This window comes from Urocampus carinirostris, chromosome 11 (genome assembly GCF_059441175.1).
Source record: "Urocampus carinirostris isolate Australia breed hairy pipefish chromosome 11, RoL_Ucar_1.0, whole genome shotgun sequence".
Classification (NCBI taxonomy): domain Eukaryota; kingdom Metazoa; phylum Chordata; class Actinopteri; order Syngnathiformes; family Syngnathidae; genus Urocampus; species Urocampus carinirostris.
In genome coordinates, this window is record NC_142359.1 from 21,465,964 (window position 1) to 21,482,468 (window position 16,505).

At 38.2% G+C, this 16,505-nt stretch overlaps 3 protein-coding genes across 4 annotated transcripts in view; 2 read left to right on the forward strand and 1 right to left on the reverse strand.

Moving 5' to 3' along the window:
- LOC148356767 (transmembrane and coiled-coil domain protein 3-like) overlaps nt 1-3,079 on the forward strand; it is a 30,570-nt gene extending 27,491 nt beyond the window's left edge. For both annotated transcript variants that reach the window (XM_088347853.1, XM_088347854.1), the window contains exon 6: nt 1-3,079. This exon is cut by the window's left edge and continues 1,276 nt beyond it. The gene's annotated coding sequence lies outside the window, so the exon portion shown is untranslated.
- Nucleotides 3,080-5,193: 2,114 nt separating this feature from the next.
- eri1 (exoribonuclease 1) lies at nt 5,194-10,395 on the forward strand. Its single transcript, XM_088346804.1, has 7 exons — nt 5,194-5,567; nt 7,023-7,198; nt 7,276-7,492; nt 7,571-7,654; nt 7,896-8,005; nt 8,223-8,337; nt 9,965-10,395. Exons 1-7 carry the CDS (start codon nt 5,493-5,495, stop codon nt 10,205-10,207), a joined length of 1,020 nt encoding a protein of 339 aa, XP_088202930.1. The 5' UTR covers nt 5,194-5,492; the 3' UTR covers nt 10,208-10,395.
- A 1,468-nt stretch (nt 10,396-11,863) lies between these two features.
- The window catches only part of lamb1b (laminin, beta 1b), a 43,970-nt gene continuing 39,328 nt past the window's right edge, over nt 11,864-16,505 (reverse strand). Inside the window, exons 31-33 of the mRNA XM_088346803.1 lie at nt 15,846-16,022; nt 15,617-15,776; nt 11,864-13,326 (exon numbers count right to left, since the gene is read on the reverse strand). Of these exons, the coding sequence (XP_088202929.1) occupies nt 13,190-13,326; nt 15,617-15,776; nt 15,846-16,022 (474 nt within the window). The 3' untranslated portion in view covers nt 11,864-13,189. The remainder of the gene's footprint in view (nt 13,327-15,616; nt 15,777-15,845; nt 16,023-16,505) is intronic.

Here is a 16,505-nt window from a genome sequence, read left to right on the forward strand (position 1 = left end):
TGACATCTTGTGTTCAAATAATACACGCTGTCCCTTGAAAAGTATTTCTTTGAAAATCGCTGTCTTTTGTTTTTACAATGAAAACATTGTACTTGTTAGTATATTGTTATGTGTTGTCTGCATCAATGAGTTCTCAATATGTCATTTCCTTACTGGTCAAATGATACACACTGCCCCTTTAACATTAAATATTCTTATCAATGAGCCTCAAACTATCATCCTGGGGGCGCAATTGGCCTGCGTGGCGTGAGTTTTAGACACCTGCACCGTGCACTGACGGGGGTAGAAAGCGCTGAAACCTTCAACCCAAAACAGTCAAACTAGGCTCCCTTGAAGCAATTTTAGGTTCATCCTCAAATTAAAACGCAAACTCTGACCTTTAAGCGAGTCTTGAGGGGGTTTTGTGGGTTTCGCTACTCAGACCCTGGACGAGGACTTCACGCAAAGCCTTTTACTCCAACATTTGAAACAAAATGACCCGATTCCAACGCAGAAGGCATCCTCGAAGATGCTTAAGACTGAGCTTATCACGATGCTGCCTTCACAAACATGACACAGGGAAAAATCGAAACCACTTTTTGTGTCTCTTAAGAATACTACAAAATCTCACATGCCACTAAAGAAATACTTTGAAGAAAGGGTCTTACTGTTGTAACATTTGCATGGCTCAGGTAGCTACTAGCATATGATGTATTGCAATGTTTAGTTTTTTGTATCCACAAAGTTACAAAGCAGCATCCACATCAGCATTTTCTTTCTTTCGACTAGTATGCACCAACCAGCTTGGAGCGTGTTACTGAAAAATAATAATCAATAAAAGTTACCAGTTACTTTGTTTAAAAAGTACTTGAGTTTCCCTCCATATTACTGACAGCTAAATGGCATGCGTTACTCCGAAAGCAACTATCTAATTCCAAATTACTGTTCAGTATTTACTCTCATAGAAGCCAACCCCCTAAAACTGCTTTTAAATGACAGTATCACATAATAAAATAAATAAAAGAAAACTTGTACACCAACTTGTAATAGCAGTGAACTATTCATATTTATTTTGCAATCTTGAGAGCTTGGAAACAAACACTCCAATCCAGCTTAGATGCGAGAATATACGGTAGGGAGAATATCTCATGAGGAGAAATTCAGCCTTCTCCTACTCTGTGCTAGAGATGGCACCACTATAACTATATTCATTTGTGCTTTTAACGTAAATATAAACATGCCCTTCCGCCTTCCACAAATGTTACTGGATGATTGAGAACTGTATGTGACAGTCTGAGTAACGCAAGTACACAAGATTTGGAGGACTCTATAATTCATTATCTGCATTTTACAAAAAGCGTAAACCCACCATTCAGTAGCAACAGTTGAGTCAGCAAATTTTCTTTACAACGCGTTACAGTAATCATTACCAAGAAAAGTAGTTACATTTCAGTAACACGTTCCTTTATAAAGCATTAGTCCCGGCACTGGTGACAACCAAGAAAAGCAAAGTTTAGAATTTTCCCAAATGAACAAAATGTTTACCTGGACATATGCACTGTTGTTGTGTCTAATTTGTCACATTTTTCATGTAAAACAAATGTCTAAAATACTGCTTTTAATTACTTTCAGTGCTGTGTTCAAGTCGAGTTCAAAGCACTCCCAAGTCCACTACGTTTCCTGAATAATTCCTTACTTGCACTCGTTACTTGAGGACTTAAAACTCCACTAAGGAGTGACCTAGAAGAGAATGCTGAAGCTTTACCAATCCCTGGTGGCCTTCATCACTTAAAACCTGAGTGGAAATGTCTGATGGTGTTCACTGTGAGCTGGATGATGGAGGTGGACCAGATATCACTGTGAATATGCATATTATCCCTTCAAGATATTCCCAAATTTTAAAACATGCAAAATCTGCGGAAAAAATATATGTTTTTTTTGCATAAAATTGATATATTTCATTAGTATATTCTAATTATTTTCTGAGATAATGAATTTTGAAGACGGCCTGTCTCGACTTTGACTTTCTGAGTTGTGATGTCATGTGAGGAACACCAGCCCCCATGCCAGCCAGTCACCATATTGGTTTACCTCCTAATTCATTAAAGAGGTTATGCGTGTTTTAAGCTAAATTTGGGTAGTTTTTGTGGAGAATGCCTATGTGTTGTGTCACAGATGGATGCAGTGATGGTACAGCAAAGGGCGAGCACCCAAAAAGAGGCTAACAGGCGAAAATAACACACAGACAGCTAATGGAGGCTAAGCGGGACTGATGAATGAAAAGCGGCCAGTCCCTCCAGAAAACACGCAGTGAACTGCCAGGCTTACCGTGAACCAACAACATACACGGCTACGGAGACAAACGCCATGCCGACTGAAAAAATCAAACCAAGGGTTATGGCAAAACTGGCGCTAACGCCAGGCTAGCCGGCCAAACAACATTGTGTGCAGCCAACAAGCATTAACCCAGAACAAACAAAACAGGAATCCCTCAGCAGCCCCGAGGTTAACAGAGAGCTAGCTGGACAAAATTATACCAACTGAGATACAATCGGCGAAAAACACAAACCAAAAGCCACAATCGTCGATCTATAAGGAGGCGATAGAAAACAAATGTGGGCTGTAACAGAGAAAGGTTAACTTACCGTGGCTTTTGTAGCACACAACTCGACTGGGTAAGCAAAGTTTCCATTTCTCCAAGCAGAAACAACTGGCATACAATGGCTGTACACTACAATTACTGATTATTTTGGAGCTGCCTCACATGTTGTGCTAATGGGATTCGCCATTTTGAAAGTGTTGAGTTCCTTTAATTATGTCACAGCTCCAGAGGAAACAAGACAGATCGGGAATATGGAATATTTTGGAATTTATTTGCATAATTTTGGGGAGGAACAGTACACTTGTTGTGCCAAATTGGAAAAAGAATGTGATTAGGAATAACCAAATATAAAGAAACATGTGAGATTTCAAGAGAGCATTTACTTTTTTTCATCAACTACTTGTCAAAAAACGTTTCATTTTAACCACTGTCTCTGTTGGTGTATTCCACAGCATGTCTTTTATAAATTGTAAAATTAAAGGAATACATTTATGTCAAGATTTTAAAATGTCTTTATTGTCCTTAACATAAAAATGCCATTTAAATTATTTACATCACCGGTGTACAATGTTGATAAATGAAGCTTTATATTTACATTTAGATAGATAGATAGATAGATAGATAGATAGATAGATAGATAGATAGATAGATAGATAGATAGATAGATAGATAGATAGATAGATAGATAGATAGATAGATAGATAGATAGATAGATAGATAGATAGATAGATAGATAGATAGATAGATAGATAGATAGATAGATAGATAGATAGATAGATAGATAGATAGATAGATAGATAGATAGATAGATAGATAGATACTTTATTCATCCCCACAGGGAAATTCACATTTAGTGTGTTTTTGCCCATTGCTTGATTGGATATTTGAATAAAATGCCACCATTTGCACTTAAAATGTGAGCATATTCTCCTCAGAATATTAAAGAGAGTAAATAGTTTGAATAGTTCATCCATCATTGATGTGGCCTCGAATCCATTATTCAATAGATGTTCTGAGGATTGGGCCTTCTCTCTGAAAACTGTTTTTGTGCCATCGTTTCATCTCTACAAGTCCTCCGAAAATGCACGACTGGCTCCTGAATAACAGTTACATAACAGCAAAGAAGGAATGAAGACGACAAAATCATTATATTTTTTTAAATAGACTGAAATATTTTGCTCATTATATTTGTTGACCTGGAGAGGAATTGGCGCCACCGGGCTGTACTTGCCAAAGACACACAGTGGTTAAGGGATACCAGATACCCATGCATATTCACAACATTGTGGAAAGGGCAACAAAAGGTTTGCTTTGTTTGGGTTTTGTTTGGTTTTTGAACTGCAACACAAGTTTAGCTTATATAAAAAATATATTTTTAAAAACCAATAAATACACCGCTAAGTTAAGTCATGTTTCTTTGTATAGCCCTTAATTACAAAAAGTCTCAAAGGACTCTGAATAAAGCAAAGTAACAAATAATGTCCCTTTTTAAAGCACAGCATTTAATAATATGCATTGAAAAACCCAAAATGCAATAAAGCCTAGTCAGAATTTTATTCAATTTTTTTTGATAAATATCTTCCAAGTCCCGACTGATACAAGTAGCCAAATGTGCCAGATACCCAAAGACCATAAAGTCAGAGGAAAGGGTTTGTTGAAATAATAAAACGATCTCTTCGTTGTAGTTTTGTACCCTTTTGTTTTTGTTTTTTATTTTGTTCTTTGCAGTTGCACTTCCACTGCCACGCCAGGATTTTTTTGGGGTGACTTGTTTGGACATTTTGTTAGAGTTAAGTGTCCACTTATTCGTTTGTTACTTTGTTCGTTGTATTTCCATTTCTGGTTTTGGTCTTTGTTTCTGGTTTCGATTTGGTCAGGTTTGGTTTCTTTAGGACATTTCGTTGGTTTGTGACCACTTTTTTTTTGCTACTTTTTACCTCCTCTTGTTTTTAAATACCGTCTCTCTTATTTATATGATCATTATAGTTTTTAACATTTTTGTTTGGCGGGCGAGATGGAAAAGCCTGACGGGGTGCAGTTTTCACACCCCTTCTTTAGATGGTCAAACTAAAATAGACAAATAAACACATACACAGGGTTGGGTAGGGTTACTTTAACTGGATTACTTTCAATTACTTTTGGATTACTCCAATACCAAATATGCTGATAAAAGAAAAAAGAAACTAAATATGAATAAAATTACTAAATTTTTTGCAGGCTTGGGGAGTAACAGAATACATGGAACGGCAAAAATGATGTTGGCAAGCTGTTTGGATTTATTTTCATTTTGTCTCTGTCGCATTTTATGTTAGTTTTGCAGGAGATCAAAGAGATCAAAGCCAGGAGAGAAAGCTTACCACGTGTCGTGAGTCATCATTTTATTCATATTTAGTTTCTTTTGTCTTTTATTAGCATATTTGGTATTGGAGTAATCCAAAAGTAATCGAAAGTAATCAAGTTAAAGTAACCCTACCCAACCCTGCACATACACGTGTATTGATTTTATTTAAATGTGTTTTTCAGAAACGTGTCCAATGTAGCAATATTCCAGAATTTCAATTACCGTAGTTAAGTCCCATCCACCCACAGGGTGGCACCGTTTTCTCTTTTCCTTGAAAACAAAACCGGAAGTCAACCCAAATAATGAAAGTTGAAGTTATTAATCAACGGTCTGATGTGTTCATAGACAACAATTGTTGTTTAATTTTACTACTATTTTTTGTTCAACGTTTCTTTATCTTTTTTTTTAAACATATTTTAGTCAGGGTGTTTACAAGTTACAGAAGGTGTTTCAACCTCTTAGGGCGCCAAACACTCTTCCTTGGTTAGCTACATCGGTTAGCTATGTTAGCTAAGCGAGGCTAATTTTTTTTTGTTTTTATCGATGTTGTTTATTTTTGTATGAATTCAAATGGAGGAGCACAAGGAAAATATTCAGGGCAAGGATGTAAATGTGAAGCTTTCCAAAGAAGACGACGAAGATAAGGTTTGTGATGTTCGTTTGTTTAGGAAGATATTCAACAAAGTGCATGTTTATATTATCAATGCAAGTCCAAATGTAGTAATGTCAAACGTTAGACCTAAAACATCTACTGCGAATGAAAATTAGAGAACTTCAATAGAGAGAACGTAGTTTCTGGTAGTCACTTTAAAGCTATTATTGCTTAGCTTTTTCCACGATCATAAAAACGTGTATAGAAAACTCAATGATGATTCTTTTAGGGATATTTTAAAGAGGTCTCCAATCCGGGAGGAGATCATCTGAGAAAAATTGTCGTGTATTGAAATGAGAACAAGTATGTTTTCCATTGACCAGTTGTGGTGAATAACGATTCTCTTTTCTTTATTGGAGTTCATAAAGGGCTACACCAAAAGATGACTGCACCTATAAATACAAGCAGATATAATTTGGATATAACAGTGAACCTGATCAACAAAATATTTGTTAAAGTACTGCAAAATTAAATGACACTGAAAAATGTTGCATGTATTTCATTCTTAACCTAATAAAATGGTATGGTTATACTTTCGTAGGCACTTAAAATAAAAAGCAAGGACATCAATGATTTTTTGACGTGCTAGGAGAACAGGAAAGGACTGTACAGAATTCCAATCAGTTCTGAATCTACCCTGAGCCATTTTCTTTTAATAAATCTTGTAGGTTACAAAAAGCAGTTTAGCCTGAAACTGTGTGGGATTCAAAGAACAGCAATATGATTGGCCAATAGTGACAACGATGTAAACAAGTGGTAGGCAACCACCAGGCCGCAGACTAGTACCGGACGGCATAGAAAGAAAGAAAAGTTGCCCTTATTTGATGCTCATACTGTATTTATCCGGGTATACACACAACGATCGTAAAGTTGTATCTTGATAAATGTCAGTATAAGGGCAATGGTTGATTCGTCGACACATACCGCCGATTACATTTACTTAAAATTGGATGCAACGGGAATCAAGCCTGGATTGCGTTACATTGAACTACAATATTCTACAATGTGGCACTGTAATGGAGGATTATGGGAATTAGTTTAGCCAAAACAAAATTTGTACAACGAATTACCAATCATGAAAATCTGAGGCAGTGTGCTACCGCAAGTAAAAATGTGTGATGAGGGTGTAAAATCGAATGCATTTCCCTTGTCATTTCAATCCTTAGTTAAGTAGTATTTATAGATTTGGGTTTATCATTATTCCGATTATTAGTGTTATTACTAATGTTATTGTTGGGTTGGGCTGCAAGAATAATATCAGAAATTGAACCAGAAAAGTACAGAAAAGGTTGCTGACCACTGATAGTCAAAGTGATGAACAACAGTGAGGAGTACCGCTAATAGTCAAAATAACAAACGAGCATGTCATCCTATCCAATCTATTTTTGCAGTTCTCTAATATTAATAACAGAAACAAGCGGATTAAACTTGTCGTATTTGTTGCACAGGGGAAGGCTGGTATCGCTTTCTGTACCAAAGAAGAAGTAAAAGCACCTCCCGAGGCGTGCAACAGTGCCTTCAGCCACCCAGTGTACAAGGAGATATCACTAGCCAACGGTCACATCAACCGTATGTCCAAAGAGGAGCTGCGCGTCAAGCTGTCTCAGCTCCAGCTGGATACAAGGTTGAAACAAGAAAATAGTGACTTCTGCTAAAACTCACATGAATCTCAGATTAACTGGATGTCTTTTTGGGGTACAGGGGGGTAAAGGATGTGATGAAAAAGCGACTGAAGAGCCACTACAAGAAGCAAAAGCTAACTCAGTCGGAGGCCGAGTGCGAGTCAGAAGCAGTCTGCTACGATTTTATCTGCGTTGTGGATTTTGAGGCCACGTGTGAAGAGGACAACCCGCCAGACTTCCTGCACGAAATAATTGAGTTCCCTATGGTGCTCATCAGTACGCAAACTTTGGAGATTGTAAGAGTGAATTCGAGAAAATGAATAGTTTTCTGTGTCACTCAGTTACTAACACACAATCTATTTTTATCTCCTCAGGTCGGAACGTTTCAGGAATATGTCAAACCAGTAATGTCCCCTCGGCTATCTGATTTCTGTGTGAAGCTCACAGGAATAACACAGGTCTGCAATTCTTATTGTCTAAATTATAATAATAACCGGGCATCAGATTCACAAAGCTGTATTTTGGTCACCAAACACTTTACACGGGATATATCATTTATGTACACACATGATAGATTCCTTCCACCTCCTTCAACATTGTGGATCATTCGTTGATCTTACACATTAAAGTCTGTTAGTGGGTGTTGGTGTTAAATACATTAATTCATTGTGGATGTTTGATCCTGCCTTTTCGTACAAGGACAAGGTGGATGCTGCACAGCCTTTTCCAGTAGTCCTGAAGCATGCTATGAAGTGGCTCAAGGAGAGAGAGTTGGGCACTAAGTACACGTATATGTTTCTCACGGATGGGTGAGTCCTTTTTCTTTTGTAGATTTTATACAATTAGATGTTGTAATGGTGGTCTGTGCAGTCCTTTGAGACTTTTTGTGATTAAGGGTTATACAAATAAATGTGACTTGTATTGATTTCAAGGAACCCTGGTTGGCGCTCGGCATGTTATTATTGTGTGTTATATATATATAGATATATATATATACACATACACATTTTTTGTTGCTTTGTGCAGTGCATGGGACATGAGCAAGTTCCTCAACAAGCAATGTCATATCTGCCACATCCGATACCCACAGTTCGCCAGAAAGTGGATCAATATCCGCAAATCCTACGGCAACTTCTATAAGGTTTGAACAACACTCCAACAGTACTCGTTGTGTTCAACTATGGAGGGTCAATAATTATGTTGATTACTTTATTTGTGTATTTTTGGGGGGCACGGCACAAAAACAACATTACCAAATACTTAACATGAACAAAATATTTGTGCTCAATCTTTAGATTCAATTTTTTGAACCCATAAAGGAAATTGACTTGCGCCGCAGATTGTGAGGGACATTACATCAGACGTGTAATACAATCATACAGTAGATACATGATCATGATGCTAAAGAGAGTAGGTTAAAGCATACGTTTTGAGTGTTGCCTATCCCTAATACTATTTATCTTGCAGGCAATATATTTTAATAAACAAAACAAGATAAACAAAATCCCACCCAAAAACAATAAAACATAAAAGAAAAACACACAAGTCCCCAAACCTATATAGACCTTTTTTATTTAACGGTTTTACTATATTAATGCTTTTTGTAAGCTTAATGTTTTATAGCTGATATAACTTCCGACTGTTTTACTATTACTAAAATGTACTACCATTAATAAAAGATTCATAATATTATTTATATTCAGTATATAATGTTTTAATTTATTTTCATGTTTTTTGCTTGAACAGTCAGTGTGTATTCTTTGACTACTATGTCGCTGTATGTTGTCCCGCAATAGAAGAGAAGTGCTACAAAGTACAAAGAAGAATACAAACTACAGAGATTCCAAGTGACCAAAACACACCATTTATTTATGTTTTTGCGTAGGATGTTTTTGTTTTTTTCCCCGTTGCCCTTTTAGTGTTTTGGGTACCCCTAGCAGCAAGATAAAGGACAATTATAAGGCTCGTGTTATGTAAAATAAGGGCAAATTTCTCAACCTCCGAGTATTGTAAAAATGCACATTTATATGATAGTTCATGTGAACCTTCGCCCCATTCTCATAATGTTGTCTGTTCTCCAGGGTCTGTTTTCATAGACTTCTGAGCCCATCACAGAGCAGATGCATTTGAACTGACAGACAAGTGCATTCTGTCTTGGTTAGTCATTTAGGTTGACTTTGGATCAACCAGAAGTCATCAGAGAACTTCTGTAGTCAGTTGGTTGAGATGAGAACAGGGGACTATTATAGACACCTACTTTTCAGTTTTTTTCGTTGTAAATACATTTTAAAATGTTAAAATTATTAGGTTCTACTTCACCAGTGTGTCTCGCAAATTGTTGATTCTTGGAAAATATTTTCCGTTTTTTTTTTTTTTTTTTAAATTTATTTATTTTTGCTTTAATTGTGGCAATACGACAAAAAATGATTGGGGGTTGGCGGGGGTCAAATTTTGGGGACTGTATAAGCAATGTGCCAATCTGAATCAATGCTCTGAATGCAAAGTTTTAAATAAATAAAAAAGCCTATCGTCTGTTCCCCTTTATTTCTTAGGCAGTTTGTTTTCTGCCCCTTCTAGTACTATGCCAAACGGCCAGCAGAGGGAGATAGCTGCTCAATAACTCAAGCCCCAGCATTTTTATGTCCTCATTCGACATTTTCCAAGCAGTAAATCAAATCCTAACTTTCCTTCCCATATAATCTGGAAGATGTCCTGCACTCATAGATTTTGAGGAGGCGCCAGTAACTCACCGTGTTCTTTGCCCAAAGGTTCCACGCACACAAACCAAGCTGAGCACCATGCTGGACAAGCTCGGCCTGCAGTACGAAGGGCGTCCCCACTCGGGCTTGGACGATTCCCGAAACATCGCCCGTGTGGCGCTCCGCATGCTACAGGACGGCTGCCAATTGCGCGCCAACGAACAAATGAACTGCGGACAGCTTATTCCAGTGCCCAGCAGGGCACCTATCGTAGGGGCCCCGCCCCCCTGCTGGCCGGGCACCCGCAAGTAGGAGAAACCCCGGATGAAGCGATTCGTAACTTTCTTTTCCTAATCCGTTTCTCTTTTTACACTTAACGACAAAACACCAGCACCGAATAAGTGGGCACACGACGCTTCTAAAAGTGGATCAACAGCAGTTCTCACCATATCATTTGTTTTGCATAATACAACAGGAATAAACATTTCTGCTGGAACAGTTGTTGAGCAAATTTTATTTGAGCAAAAGAACCCTTCTTTGGAAGACTACTACAAAAAGCAAATCTGGAAAATAAGTGCTTCAATGATTTTATTTTGGGAGTAAAATAACATTTTGTTGTAGAGAATATATATATACATTTTTAATTTGTATAACACTCATTCAAAGAGACTGTCAATTCTTAATACTAAATCCTTTGGTATTTTGTTGTCGTATAGTAAAAATTGTTTGACGACTCGTAAAAAGATGATGCTAAAATTTATGGAAACTCCCCCTTTTTAAGAGGGTGTGCACATGTGCTAACAGTAATTGTTTCTCTCTTGGAGCTTCAAAAACATACCTGTCAACTTATACCGTTTCCCTGTTTTTTGTTTTAGATAAAATTTCAAATCGTGTTTGCCGTATAATAATTTTTTGTGAGAGAATTAAAACAAATAATTTCTATTGAAAAAAAATGTTTTGCCGATTTTGCCTCTCATCTGTATAAGACAACAAGGGATCATAGATGGCTAATACTGTCGCGGTACACTGGCAAATGTTATCCTCAAACATTTATTTTCTAAACGTATTGCTCTGCCTTACTAATGCTGACAGTGGGGGTGTTTTCCTGAGTTCGTACGGGTGCTTGAAATCCTTAAAAATGATTGAAATTTAATGCTTTTAAGAATTGTGGGTGGAGTGCTTGAAACTGTTACCACGTTTCTCGGCAAGTCTTCTTATGAATTACGTAGACACTGCTCTCAGGTTGCCGTTGCATTTCTTTACTTGGATTAACTGCAGCTGGCATTAGTTTTTACAGCATTGTCTGATGAACCCCCAAGTTACACCCAAGTGGACAGGGCCATGCTATACTTAACAGAGCACTATGAAATGTGTAGTGATGTAAGAATTAGGTATCAATTAAGAACAATTATTATGGGCCATGCAAAAAAGGCAGGATTTCCCAGTAGTAAACTGTAATGGGAAGAACTTCCTGCTACTGAAAATGTAAACTGAATATTCATGTCATTTTTACACAACACCTATAGATTTGTCTCAAAAACAAATATATGCACAATTTACTCAAGCTCCAAATATTATGTCTTGCTAAATGCACACGGAAGATATATTTAAGATATATCCATGGCTCTGTAAAATATATGATTTACTCCTGATTTCTTCTTTTAAGGGTACAGGAGAAATTGGAAAATTGGCTTTGAAATTCCTTAAAAAGTGCTTAAATTTGGCCATTAAAAACGTGTACGAACCCTTGTTTTCAGCCACCAGAGGAAAGTACATAAAGAGTATAGGAAGACAACGGGAACTGTTACTCTGATATATTTGTTGCAAATTGAAATATTGCAAACAAATAATTTTGAGTTTCTTCAAAGTGAAACCATATGCTGAACAAAATCTGCGAAATCCTGCATTGCTACCACGTATGATAAGCAGACACTAATTGTATTGTAAGTGCGGAAAAACCATGAAAGATGCTGAGAAAATGATGTTGTTTATTCGGTAAGTAAAATAAACTTGTTTACACATTATCATTGTTTTTTTTTTCAACATAGTCTCTTGCTGTGAGGAAATAGGTTTATTCTCGCTTAAAAACACAAAATACAATATTTAACAAGGGGAAAATTAATAGATCCGACAGAGCACTAAGCCACGCCCACCATATTTACGGTATCTATCACACGCAGAGAAAATAGAGCGTCCCAAACAACAGCTTTCACCGCTATTCCTGACATCATGGCTGTATCATTTCTTCCTTATTTTGCAAGCTTATCTCAAAAGACAGTAAAATAAGGGTGTCAATTATTGTATACACAGTTATCAAGGTGTCCAAAGATGCTAATAACCTTTTAATGTTGGCGATCTATGAGGAAGTCGTCAGCCCCTTACCAACTGATTCGCATTTGTCAGCTCTTACTGCAAATGTAAAGCAGGCCATGTACACTTAATGGTTTTCCCTTATAACAAAACAACGAGTTTTACATATTCACTGCACTCTTATTTCTTGGCGCATTTAATGCTATAAAATAAGTAGTTTTCTTTAGGCTGTCTTTTAGATAACTTTACAAGTTTAAAACCTATGACAGATTAAACCAATTGCTGATTTTTAAGGCATGTCCAGGTTTCTATTTCATGGTAATATACCAAGTTAATGTGGCCCAACAGCAGTGTAAACTTGAAATTAATAACAATAAAACAATTATTGTCGGAAAAATAACTTTGTTTCTCTAATGTTCCCATCAATCGTCTCCACGTTGAGCATGCCTTTATCCACTTCAAACAATTCTCCAAATGTGTTTTTGGCTGAGGAAAAGGGACAAATCTCACCCCTACCAATTGTTCCAGATACCTCTGATTGTTACAAGTGCCCCAGACACATTGTCGAACCATTTTTGATACAAAGCACTACTTACAAATGTGTTAAATTCGCAAGTAAAGGTACCAGTGTACAAGCGTTTGGATCACATGTGATAAAAAGATGGACGACATAAATCGGCAGCCACCGGTCATGGTGGCTGTGGTTGTGGCTATGGTCATCCTCACGTTCTGATTGGCTGAAAACAAGCCCCGTCGGATCTGTTAATTTGGTTGAGGTTGACAGGTATGTAAAAATCACCCTGAAAATATCATTTGTCGCCTGTTTCTACTCCATTGCGTGACACAATGGTCTGTCTGGTATGTAGTGGTTTCTTTCATGCTTCATGCGATCTACTAAAGAGTCAAAACGGTGACTCAAGCTGCCTTTCTGTGTGGGTGACATCGGCTTTAAAAATATATTCTACTCTTTGCCTTTTGCATTTCTCACAGGCAAGTGCTGTACAGCATCACTTTGTGGCTGATGTCATCCAGGATGCGTCGGGCAGCCTCCTCCAACTCTGCCAGCTCTGCCGCTTTAGACTCGAGGATTCTTTGGTTGTTTTCGTAGGAGCTCTCCAGTTCTGTGCGGACAGAGCGGGGATTTATGACTTTGCAACCGAAGCATGAATACAATAGTACCTTGGTGCATCGCAGTTTAAATTTCTTGGTTTCACTACTTCATGGATTCTCATTGTGTATTGTGTTCTGCATTCTGATTGGGTGAACGTTTGACCATCCCTTTTTTGCCTGTGTCTGCCTGTCTGTCAAAAACGTTGCGGTATAAGTTGTACACGTACGTAAAACATCTTGACGGAGCTACATGACGCATGCACACATCTTTTTCGATTTAAGTTTCTCTAAAGGAGAAGTGTCATATTTGTTTTAACTCGGTGGCCACGTGGTCACAAAAAAAAACTCTAGGGGCCGGACTAATAGAAAGAAAGAAAGATAGAGAAACTGAGAAAGAAAAATTGAGTGAGCAAGACAAAGATAATACCTTCAGGGAAATAGAGAAACAGGAGAGAAATTAAGATGAGACAAAGATGGAAGGGAAGCGAAAGAAACAGGGAGAGAAAAAAATAAATGAAAGAGTGGTAGAGAGGAAGAGAGACAGATGGAAATGGAAAAAGAGAAAAGGAGAAAGAAAGACAAAACAAAATGACAGAGTAAAAAGAGAAAGCAAAGTGAAAGCCAAAGAGAGAAAGAAAGACTAGAAAAGGGAGATAGTCAAAAGACAGGAAGAAATACAGCTCCAGTTGCTGGTGGAGTAAAGCCCAGCTTTGGCGACATCATCTGGACATGTTTAACACTGCAGCTCCTTTTTGAACTTCCTTATCTCTTGCACTTCTTTCAGCGTTATCTCGCTGGCCGGATTCAATCTGTTGACGGGTTTAGTAGAAGCCGCGGGCTGCAAGTTTGATATAATTTCTCTTAAGCCAGGGTTGGGTAGGGTTACTTTAACTGGATTACTTTCAATTACTTTTGGATTACTCCAATACCAAATATGCTAATAAAAGACAAAATAAACTAAATATGAATAAAATTATGACACACAACACGTGGTAAACTTTCTCTCCTGGCTTGGATCTCTGGCAAAACTAACATAAAATGCGACAGAAACAAAATGAAAATAAATCCAAACAGCTTGCCAACATCATTTTTGCCATTCCATGTATTCCGTTACTCCCTAAGCCTGCACAAAATTTAGTCATTTTATTCAAGTTTAGTCTATTTTGTCTTTTATTAGCATATTTGGTATTGGAGTAATCCAAAAATAATTGAAAGTAATCCAGTTAAAGTAACCCTACCCAACCCTGTGACTAAAGCCATCATGTCGACAAAACTCTCCACCTGTTAAAGGACAGTAAGAGTATTTTTTATGCTACAATTTTGTTTTCCCACAAAATCCACACAAAGGCGACAATATATCATCTGAAGTAAATGGTCTGCATTTTATATAGCACTTTCTAAGTCAATGAAGATCTCCCAAAGCGCTTTACAATGTGCTTCACACTTACCCATTCACACACCAATAGGGAGTCAGCCATGCCTACCTGCTTTTTGGGGGCATCAGGGATTCAGTGTCTTGCCCAAGGACACTTCGACATATAAGTGGATAGTGTCTTGAAATGATTTTTACCCGTTTTTGCTATCAATAGTTCAATGGTAGGGTCGTAGGGGCCCATTTTTTTGTGGTGTGTCTTTGGTAAGTATACAGAATAAAACTTTTTTAAACAATTATAATTTGACAGCGAGGAAGTTGTTTGGTAAAAACGTTTTTCGGGTACAGAACTTTGTTAAAATAAAGGCATAAGCCTGTATATTTGGTTTCTTTGGTTTCAATGCATTTAAAGGTGGTGTGCATCGATTGAGGTGTCCTAAATAGTTGACGCCTAAATTTTTTCTGAATTCAGTAGGCGTTTGAAATCCCCAACTGGTTCAAAGAGTCCTATGCTTTATTTTCCACGGTGTCTATCTGGTTTTACCCCACTTTTATTCCACACACATTAGGTTCAAGGAATATGGCTGGGGAAGAGGAGATTAAAGTCATAATTGTCCCCGCAGGGTTTTTTTTGTTGTTGTCAACGTAGCATGAAAATTGTGATGGTAAGAAAAGACCTACTTCTCGTAGCATCTTAACCCCAGAACAGTTGAATAAAAAGTTTATTTGAGCATGTATAGGAAATGCACGTTCTTGTACACGCGGCTGACTGAGGCTGCAGTAATGACTTTAAGCCAGGAGATGGCTGCAGAGAGTAACAAAGTTCCAAATTCTGTTCAGTCCCTTTAAAAAAAGGTTTCTGCTCCGTGGATTTTGACTCATTTGGAACACATCCCTGTGAAAGAGGAAGGATTACTGTTCTAGCTTACCTTGTAGTCTCCTCAGTTTGCCGCTGCTCTGAGCCAGCAACTCCTTCGCCTCCTTTTGCAGCTCGTCAGCTCGTCTCCTGGCCTGCAGCACTGCCTCACCCTTGTCCTCCAACAGGTCCTCAACCTCCTCCAGCTTGTCTTTCACTTCCGTGTCAAACTCCTTTCACAGTTGTGGGTTTGTGCGTTAGCGCTTAGTGACAGATTCGTGCGAATTGAGTTTGTGCGCTACCTGTTGGGCCTCGTCCGCCTCCCTTCGGGCACGTTCGCTCATCCAGTCGGCGGTCTCTGCCGTGCTGTTGACTTCCAGCTCATTCTGCCGCAGAAGGCTCACCTCACGCTCAAGCTGCAGCAGTCGGCCAGTGGCATTTCCCAGATGCTGCTCTGATACCGCCGTCTCAGAGTCCACCTTAAACAGACAGGTATGCATAAACTGAGGGTGCTCAGGTGGAACAACCTGGAACAGAAACTGTCCGTGTCTTACAAGGCCACAGTGAAGAGAACGTCACTGTGTGGTATGCTGTGAGCACGGTAGCAAACAGGGATATACTTAACGAGTGGTCAACACAGCCCAGAAGATCATTGGCTTCTCTCTGCCCAGTCTGGACATTGCTGGCTTGCTATACCACAGCACAACCATCTCTCACCGCTGCTACCACTACATTAACCTGTTGCCCTCTGGTAGGCGCTTCAGGTCCCTTAAAACAGTTCTCCACAACATTTTCTGTACCACGGACTTGTTTATTGTCTCACAATATTCTCCCTGCACAGCCCAATGATAACATTTATAATAGGCCAAATTCAGTGTGTAATCACTAGACTGCTAGGGATGTAGATGGCATAAGAAAGTCCTTTGAGACATTTTGTGGTTAAGGGCTATACAAATAAATGT

What these genes read in the sequence shown, in the direction of transcription:
- eri1 (XM_088346804.1), top strand. Translation starts at nt 5,493, where the DNA reads ATGGAGGAGCACAAGGAAAATATTCAGGGCAAGGATGTAAATGTGAAG. An exon ending in AGCTCACAGGAATAACACAG is followed by an intron (nt 7,655 to 7,895) that starts GTCTGCAATTCT and finishes TTTTCGTACAAG; the next exon opens with GACAAGGTGGATGCTGCACA. An exon ending in CCTACGGCAACTTCTATAAG is followed by an intron (nt 8,338 to 9,964) that starts GTTTGAACAACA and finishes CTTTGCCCAAAG; the next exon opens with GTTCCACGCACACAAACCAA.